Source organism: Triticum dicoccoides, chromosome 7B (assembly GCF_002162155.2).
Source record: "Triticum dicoccoides isolate Atlit2015 ecotype Zavitan chromosome 7B, WEW_v2.0, whole genome shotgun sequence".
In the NCBI taxonomy this organism is placed as follows: domain Eukaryota; kingdom Viridiplantae; phylum Streptophyta; class Magnoliopsida; order Poales; family Poaceae; genus Triticum; species Triticum dicoccoides.
In genome coordinates, this window is record NC_041393.1 from 227,614,533 (window position 1) to 227,623,443 (window position 8,911).

Consider the following 8,911-nt stretch of genomic DNA (forward strand, 5'->3'; position numbering starts at 1 on the left):
TAGTATGATAATGTTGAAGCAAGCGGGAAGTCGATCTTCACGTCAGACGATGAACGTTGGCACGACATATGGATCGATACCTCGGACAACACCACCGAGGATGAGGATGATGAGGATGACGACTCGGAGTAGTTCTATCTGCACTAGTTGCACCGTAGTTTTATCTATGCACTGTTTATTTATCTAGTTTTTAATTTTATGTAGTTCAACCGTAGTTTTATCTAGTTGCACCATAGTTCTGTTTTTATCTATCTATGCTACTATGTAAAATATTTTTGCATCGTTTATTTATCTATGCAATGTATCGTTTATCTCAGTCACGTAGTGTTCGTGCGGCGCGCGCTGCATTTTTACGCGCCTGCTGGAGCTACGCGCGCACTGCATTTTAGCACGGCTGCTGGAGTCGGCGCTGCCCGCCGCGCTAAACCAGGCGATGGGCGCATTGCAAAGTACTCCCTCCGTCCCAAAATAAGTGTCTCAAGCTTAGTACAATTTTGTACTAAAATTAGTACAAAGTTAAGACACTTATTTTGGAACGGATGGAGTAGTTTTTAGCGCGCCGTGTGGGCAGCTGTTGGAGATGCTCTTAGGATTCGCCTCGGTCCGTTAGGGCCTAAAACGGGCCACATATAGCAGCTCCCCCGGCCTGTTACGAAGTACATCGGCTTTCGACTTCCCACCGGTCTCGCCTCCCTACCCCCTTCCCATGGGCCGGCTCGTTTCCTTCCCCGGGCCTATTACAAAGTACATCGGCTTTCGACTTCCCATCGGTCTCGCCTCCCCACCCGCTTCCCATGGGCCGTCTCGTTTCCTTCCCCGGGCCTGTTACGAAGTACATCGGCTTTCGACTTCCCATCGGTCTCGCCTCCCCACCCCCTTCCCATGGGCCGGCTCGTTTCCTTCTTTTTCTTTCTGTTAAAAAACTGCAGCAAAAATCTTATTACGAATGCTGCGAGGGTTCGAACTCGCAATCTCTCTGTTGAAACAGCAACGCACTAACCAACAGACCACCGTAGCAATTCTGTCCATGTACTTATTTTCGTTCTTTTATTTACGTAGGCTGCGAGAGCCCACCAAATAGCTTTCACTGCTTGCGGATTTCTGGGCGTTATTTTTCTGTTTCCTTTTTCCTTTTTCTTTTCTCATTTTTTTTATTTTCTTAAAAATGCGAATTTTTTAAATTGGTGAAAATTTTAAAATTGAATGAACTTTTATCAAATTGATGAACTTTTTCTAAAATTCGATGAAAATTTTCAAATTCCATGAATTTTTTAAAACGTGAACAATTATTGAGAACATGAACAAAAAATTATATACGATGAGCGATTTTCAAATATACCCTGAACATTTTTTCGGTGTACGATGAACAATTTTTAACTACACAACGAACATTTTTGTGATATACATTGAAATAATTTAAAACATATTTATATATTTTTTTGATATAAGATGAACAAATTTTATACATTGAACATTTTTGTAATATAATCTGAACAATTTTTAACTACACATTGAACAATTTTGTGATATGCCATGAAAAACCATTTAAATACCCATTGAACATTTTTTTATGTACACTGAACAATTTAAAATTGTGAACAAAATTTGAAAAAGTGAATAAATTTGAAAACTATGAACACATTTTGAAATCATGAACAAAAAATGAAAAATTCATGTTTTTAAAATTCCATGAACTTTTTTCAAATTTGATGAACTTTTTCTAGATTTCGATGAACTTTTTTCAAATTTGATGAACTTTTTCCAACTTTGATGAACTTTTTTTCAAATTCGGTGAACATTTTTCAAATTCGTTGAACTTTTTTAAAAATTTGAACGAACTTTTTTTGATATTGATGAACTATTTTCAAAATTGATGAACTTTTTTGAAATTTGTGAACTTTTTTAAAATTAATGATTTTTTTAGTTCGCTAACCTTTTCAATTCGTGATTTATTTTGAAATCTGCGAACTTTCAAATTTCTTCCCCAAAAAATTACGTTTGCCCAAATCTGTGCACAATAAATAGTGCGACTGTAATTATTCTTAACTCATTCGCGCTGAAAATATCTATGATCGATTGGTTGCCCTAGTGGTTAGGTGACATGGAACATGTACTGGACGTAGCTTGGTCGAATCCTTTCGAGAGCAACCCTTTTTAGGGGATTTTTTTGTGGTATAGATAAGGCGTATCGTGGGCCGGCCCCTGACAGCCAGCTTCCTGAACCGGCGCTTAAGGCGCCGGTTGGGAGCTCCCTGGTTGCTCCCCCGTTTAGGATTCGCCTCGGTCTCGTCCCGGGCCTAAAACGGGCCACATATAGCAGCGCCCCCCCGTTTAGGATTCGCCTCGGTCTCGTCCCGGGCCTAAAACGGGCCACATATAGCAGCGCCCCGGGCCTGCTACGAAGTACATCGGCTTTCTACTTCCCAATTCCCATCGGTCTCGCCTCCCCACCCTTCATCAAAAGAAAGCATCGGTCTCGTCCCCTTCCCAGCAATCCCAACCTGTCCGCCGCCACCCCATCACAAATTGATGCACCGCCGCCACCTCATGGATAGCCCCGACGCGCCGTCGGTAGCCAAGGCCTCCTTCCGCTACCCCGACTGGGTGATGCTAGATCCACACACCCGCCTGAACTACCCCGTACCCACCATCGATTCCGATTACCCTATGGAAGACTTTCACGCGACCAAGGCGCACGCGGAGACATCCATGGGCGATCCCATAGACGTCTTCTTCCGCGCCGTGCCACCGCCAGGTGCTTCCCGCCTCTATGTTAACTGGACGCCTCGCCGGTTTACAAAGGGTTCGTCGTCGTCGTCGGGGGCAGGGAGAGGAGAAGATCGCTGGGATGGATTTTACGGACGGGAACCCCTTGTCCTGGCCGCCAATGGCAATTCGATTCTTCTGAGGCTCACTCTCAGCAACACCCGGGTAGACTTCTTCGTCTACACGGTCCACTCCACTGGGCCGCCCTCGCTCTTGCGTCTACCCGATTGCAAACTCAGATTCTCAAACAGTTGTCTCCGCTCTGGTGGGTTAGATCATATGGTCACCCTTGGTAACATTGGTTTTTTATGTGATGCTGAAAGCGAAGAATTTGTGGTGGCAGACCTAATGATTTTGCCGAAACACGATGATGCCTCCCACCATGATGATACTCCGGTGGTAGCCGGGCTTTGTATTTTCCGGTCATGCAGCCCTGGGGAGGACTGGAAAGCCAGCAAACCACGTATATGCCATAAGAAGGGGCAAGGCGGGGAATTAATTTGGTGGCACACTGATGTCGTTGTCCCCCATGGAGTTTCCCTGTGCTACATAGATTATTTCCGCGGAATCCTGTTTTTGGATATTCTCAGCAAATGCCCGCGGCTCTTGTATGTCCGGCTTCCTCTAATGAACCCTGTTGGTGATCCTTATGATAGTGAAACTGGACGAGGGTGCCCATCAGCTTTTAGGAGCGTGTGTGTTACCAATGGCGGAACCATGAAGTTTGTTGAGGTTGTCACCAGAACCGTCTTTCTTTCAGGCAGCCAGTCAGCTGCTGCTTCTTCATTTGCAATCAAAGTTTGGAGGCTTAGGGAACATGGCATGACATGGGAGAAAGAAAGTACCATCCAAGATACCGAGCTCTGGTCCCTGCAGGGGTATGGTGATCTACTCCGTGTCCCGCCAACATTCCCTGTTGTGAGCATGACGAACCCGGATGTCATCTTTTGTGTGCTGAGCAATGGGTGTTTCGGTGACGCCAATGTGACATGGGTCATTGCGATTGACATGTTGAAGAAGACTCTGAGATCAGCTTTTAGATACAAGAAAGTACATAGGAACAGCATTGAGAATGATGGCAACATGGCGTCTGCGAGCCTCTCTACTAATCGTGCATTTATTCCCTCCCAGCTCTCCAAGTACTTAGGTGTGACTGGAGCCAGAAGGTAACTATGTCCTGTTTTACTCTTCATTCCATTTTGTTTCTGCTTTTCCAATGTATGCCAATAGCCTTGTTAATTTGCATGGTAGTCACGTATATTTCCTTAGTGAACCTACTGCAGTTAATCCTGTTTGTTGTTGATTCTGCAATATTTGTGTATTGTCCTTCCATTGTGTACCTCTTCTATGTCAGACGTGTACAATGAATGTTATATGCCACTCTTGTTGTGTGCAAGAACTAGTCAATAAATGTCACTTTGGTGCTCAAGGTTCCCTGAGTTACAAATCAAATTTTACATTGTATGCCTTCAATTTTCTTGCAGAAAATACTGTACTTGCATCTTTACTTTTTTCCAACCTAAATAGCTTGCAAATTAAATACAACTAAACCACCTGTATCTTTAATTTGCTGCACACCCAAAACTTCAAGAAGAAAAGCTTGGTGTGCCGAGTATTGGGAAATCGTCATGTTCCTAGTTTAATGCAGGTGGGAGCCTTCAAGATCATGAAATGATCCATACAATTTTCTCTGTGCACCTATTAAAAAAGATGGAATGTTTTCACATCATTGGCCCCTCTGTTTTTGCATGTTTCTTTCTTTGATAATTGCAATACCTGATAGAAAATCAGTAACGGCCCGTTTGGATGTATATAGCCGGAGCAGGAATTCGGTATTGGCATTGTCTTAGTCTTACCCGAATGGCACTGTTTAGATGGCCTGGACATTCACCTGTGGAATTCGGGCCCAATATCGAGAGGCCAACCCGAGCACTCACGTGAACCCTCCGCAAATTTGGAGCTCCGACCTCTGTATTTGGTTGAATTGGGAGCGGTTCGTCATCTTCTTCACCTGCACAAACTTAGCCTTCTCTGCAAGGTTGACCCGCCACTGTCGCCGCCTCCCCGACCGACGATTTCTCCACAAAATCAAGGCTGGCGTGTCGCCCAGGCCACTGGTGCCGCCTCCCAGGCCGGCGACAACAATCCTCTAGCCATCCCTGACGCCCCATTGACAACCACCATCAGTCACTGCTGGAGTTTACCGTGAACCGCCGCCTTTGGTTACTCACCACAGTGTCCACCGGCTCCTTGTCCCCGCTGACTGGCGCCGCTGGTTTCCCATCTCTCCCGCGGACGTCATAACCTTCCTGGCAGAATTGATCCATGCGAGGCAATAGCGAGCGAAGAAGCCAGCGGCTCGGAGCAGAGCATGCAGGAGCTTCTGTGGTAGCTCGAGCTGCTCCTGCACTACGACCAGAGTACCAGACATCCTATCCAACCATAGCCTCCTTCCATCTCAGCCACGGGCCACCACCTGCAGCTGTCCGCCATGGAGTAAGGTTTGCCACACCCATGAGCTGCTCGGCGAAATGCCAATCCATTCAACGCAACATATCGTGACTGAGAAAGTGTGAATGTTATTTATTTTTTTAAATTTCACACTTTGTCCATCCAAACAACAATTGGAATTGGTACTCCCCTTGAATTCCAAGCAGCAAATATATGAACATCCAAACACTAGGATTGACATTGAAGATCAATATCAATGTTCTGAGATATTTGGCATTGGAGCAATTCAATGCCAAGCCCTTGAATATCTACATCCAAACAAAGCGTAGGCAAGATAGTAGATTACTCCTATTGTAGCCAATAATCTGGTTTTGAGTTCTGTTCATTTTTCCTAGTTTGCTTTGACTCTGTAGGTTTATGTTGCTTTCTTGTAAGGTTCGTTCATGTGATTTTAGGGGCTGTCAACTGTGTGTGGTTAATCAGGAACGCGGGGCACTAGGGTAGTTCTTAGTTAGGTATCAATTTTGAGAAGAAAATTTATCCAAAAATGAGATTGGTAATCGAGATCTGATGTTCAGACTTGAGGCCAAGGCTCAATGATGACATTTTAGAAGAAAATGGACTTGGCAGCTACTTTGAACTAGCTGCTCTGCTCCTGCCTGCAGTTTGGCTCATAGCTGTGCTTGTGCTCATGCCCTTACTGCATCAGAGATGAGAACTGCTGAGCTCTGACCAGTCTGGCATGTCCTTGTTTTACTCACTCCTAAATTTGAATTCACATAACTTTTTTTTTTGTCTCCGCATGCTGCTAAGTACCATTATGTGTACTATAATTTGGTATTTTTGATACAAACTTAAATGTAAGCATGGAAAACTGTTGTGCAAGACAAGGTCCAGTTTGTGTAACAGCTTGCATTATGCTGTCATGAGAACTACTCCCTCCGTTCCAAATTACTCGTCGTTGAAATGGATGTATCTAGAACTAAAATACATCTACTCCCTCCTTCCACCTATATAGGGCCTAATGCGTTTTTTATGACCGCCTTTGACTATTGACAAGATTAATAGTACATGACATGCATAATGTGAAAATTATATCATTGAAAGCTCCTTTCACACATGAATTTAACGGTGTGCTTTGTGTAAGTTACATGTCATATATTATTGCTCTAATATTTGGTCAAAGTTAGTCTCGAAAAACGCATTAGGCCCTATATAGATGGAAGGAGGGAGTACATACATCCATACTTGAGACAAGTAATTCGGAACGGAGGGAGTAGTGTGCAAAACAAGTTCCAGTTTGTGTAACAGCTTGTATTATGCTGTCATGAGAACTATTGTCAATATTATCATGCGATTGACATTTGTGTTGCAACTTCTCTGAAAAAACAATGATATGGGGAGCTCACTTTGATGTTGCATTTTCAGGAAAAGAAGAAATCTGGGATGAACATGTATAAGTTCCGTCTACCCTGGCCATGATGGTGCTGGTCGGATGGATGCAGTGCGGCAAAAATCGTGTGCTTGGAACCTGTTCTGTCTACTCTTCTCGTATTTTCTAATTAGTGAAGTTACATTATCTTAATGTCTATAGGATAACGCAACAGAAATCAACTGAGTTGTCAGTTATGTGGGGTGGCATGTTTTAGTGGTCTCTTATCTTCATTGTTATCTTCTCTATCCATATCGAAAATTCAATTCGGTGCCCATGCGGCTCATCATATGACGCAGAATAGACGCCTTCAACTCGCTCTAAAAAAATTGGATTATGTGTAATAAGTTGTTGATATTCAACAACTCTGTGTAAAAAATAATCACAGAAATCTAAACATTTACCGATCCACCCATAAGGTAGATCGGCGGCTACTCCTCCGATGCGAACCATTCGCATACCTGTAGCAGCTTCAAATAGATCATATATTAATTCTCTCTCTCTAAAAATAAATTCTCTCTCTCTAAAAATATAGAAAAAAGGAGTTTGTGCACTGAGATCCGCCATAAAAGGTCCAAGCCATAGCAAGTGAGAAGCTATCCGGCTTAATTCTAACATAATTACCCTAATATAGCTGACTCTTTGTGGTATTTGAATATTCTTCAATAATTCAGGTGCATTTACTGTTATTGCTTCTGTAAACATAGTAGCTAAATAATCCCACCTTGTTTCCGCGATTTTTTCCATCCCTTTGTGTAAATAGCCTAGGATCGCGCTAACTGCCACACGTGTGGCAGGAAGGGAGACGCACCATACGTCTCTAATGTAAACAGATTGCCACCTCATCGCATGCATGGATGCAGAAATCTTTTTGGATTTTCAGTTTTCAAAATGTTTTCTCTTAAACGAAAAACCGATTGAAAATCTGTTTTCACCATTAAATCCCTCGCGATGAGATCTTCGAAACTAGATCCCATGTTGATATGTTTTGATGAATTTTTTTTAGATTAAAAGTTGCCATGTCTATTACATATGAATTGCCATGATGTTTACACTGAAGTTGCCATGATATGTTTCAGCTATTTTCTTCTACATTTAAAAGTAAAATTTGACATTTATAAAATGGGGAATTAAGAAACTAGACTTGCCATGAACCATAAACTAAAATTGCCATGATACATGCACGTAAAATTGCCATGGTTCATACAAAAAATAATTTTCATGGTCAAAGTACTGGAGTTGCCATCATCAAAATACTAAAATTGCCATGATCTACAAACTAAAATTGCCACATGGCAACTTTAGTTTAAGCCCTATGGCAACTGCAGTGTAAACATCGTGGCAACTTCTGGCAAAAAAAAATTATTCGTCGAAACATATCAACATGGGGTCTAGTTTTGAAGATCTCGTCGAGACGGATTTAATGGTGAAAACGGATTTTTAAGTCACTTTTTTATTTAGGAGATACAACATTTTTAAGCTGAAAACCAAAAAAAAATCTGTTGATGTCATCTATTCATACGTGGCAAAATGAGTGGTGATGGAGGCGTGTGGGCGATGTGCAAACGCCCACACGTGTGGGTGTTAACATTTCCGATAGCCTAATATGGGCTTCCATCTATCTACTTCTATCTTATATTATATACTTTAAAAAGAATGCAATGCTCCATGTTTTATTTTCTTCGCAGTACCCCTTGGTCCAATCTTTTCTGTATGATAATCAATCTTCTTAATTTACTTATTTTCTGAACTAATTCTACTTTAATTTACCTACCACAAGCTTCTCATAAAAATATAATATATATGATGGGTAGGATGTGATAAACATTTATTTACATAATCATATTAATATGTCCAGGTAAATCGCAAGCTAACGTACTAGTAGAGTATTTATATACCGTTGTAACCCCAAGGCCTCATTTGGTTACCAGGGAAATAGAAACCTGGGCGCTTAGCCCCAGTGGGGATTTTTCCCGTGTGCATGGGATCCCTCCCACCAGGGGGTAGATGTCCCCGCTGCCACTGGTGCCCAAATGGCAACAAAGGGAGGGAGGAAAATCCCCCACGTGTAACATACAGATACTAATAGTACACATTAGATCACACATAAAATTACATAAATAGTTTTGAAAAAAACACATACGCATATACAAAAATCAGAATTCAGTACATAAATTTCAAAAATAATAATACAACTGATATTCCATCACTTCACCAGATGTATTTCACTGCGATCAAGTGTTAACTAATTCATTTTCGTGT

At 42.2% G+C, this 8,911-nt stretch overlaps 1 protein-coding gene across 1 annotated transcript; it reads left to right on the forward strand.

The window, feature by feature from the left end:
- Positions 1-2,440: 2,440 nt before the first annotated feature.
- On the forward strand, positions 2,441-6,938 carry LOC119338055. The gene is made up of 2 exons (XM_037610344.1): positions 2,441-3,932; positions 6,646-6,938. Exons 1-2 carry the CDS (start codon positions 2,530-2,532, stop codon positions 6,665-6,667), a joined length of 1,425 nt encoding a protein of 474 aa, XP_037466241.1. The 5' UTR covers positions 2,441-2,529; the 3' UTR covers positions 6,668-6,938.
- The last annotated feature ends 1,973 nt before the right edge of the window (positions 6,939-8,911 follow it).

Bases quoted from the DNA above. Each gene is read 5' to 3' on its own strand.
- LOC119338055 (XM_037610344.1), top strand. From the start codon at position 2,530: ATGCACCGCCGCCACCTCATGGATAGCCCCGACGCGCCGTCGGTAGCC. The intron at 3,933-6,645 runs GTAACTATGTCC...TTGCATTTTCAG, and splicing joins GGTGTGACTGGAGCCAGAAG to GAAAAGAAGAAATCTGGGAT.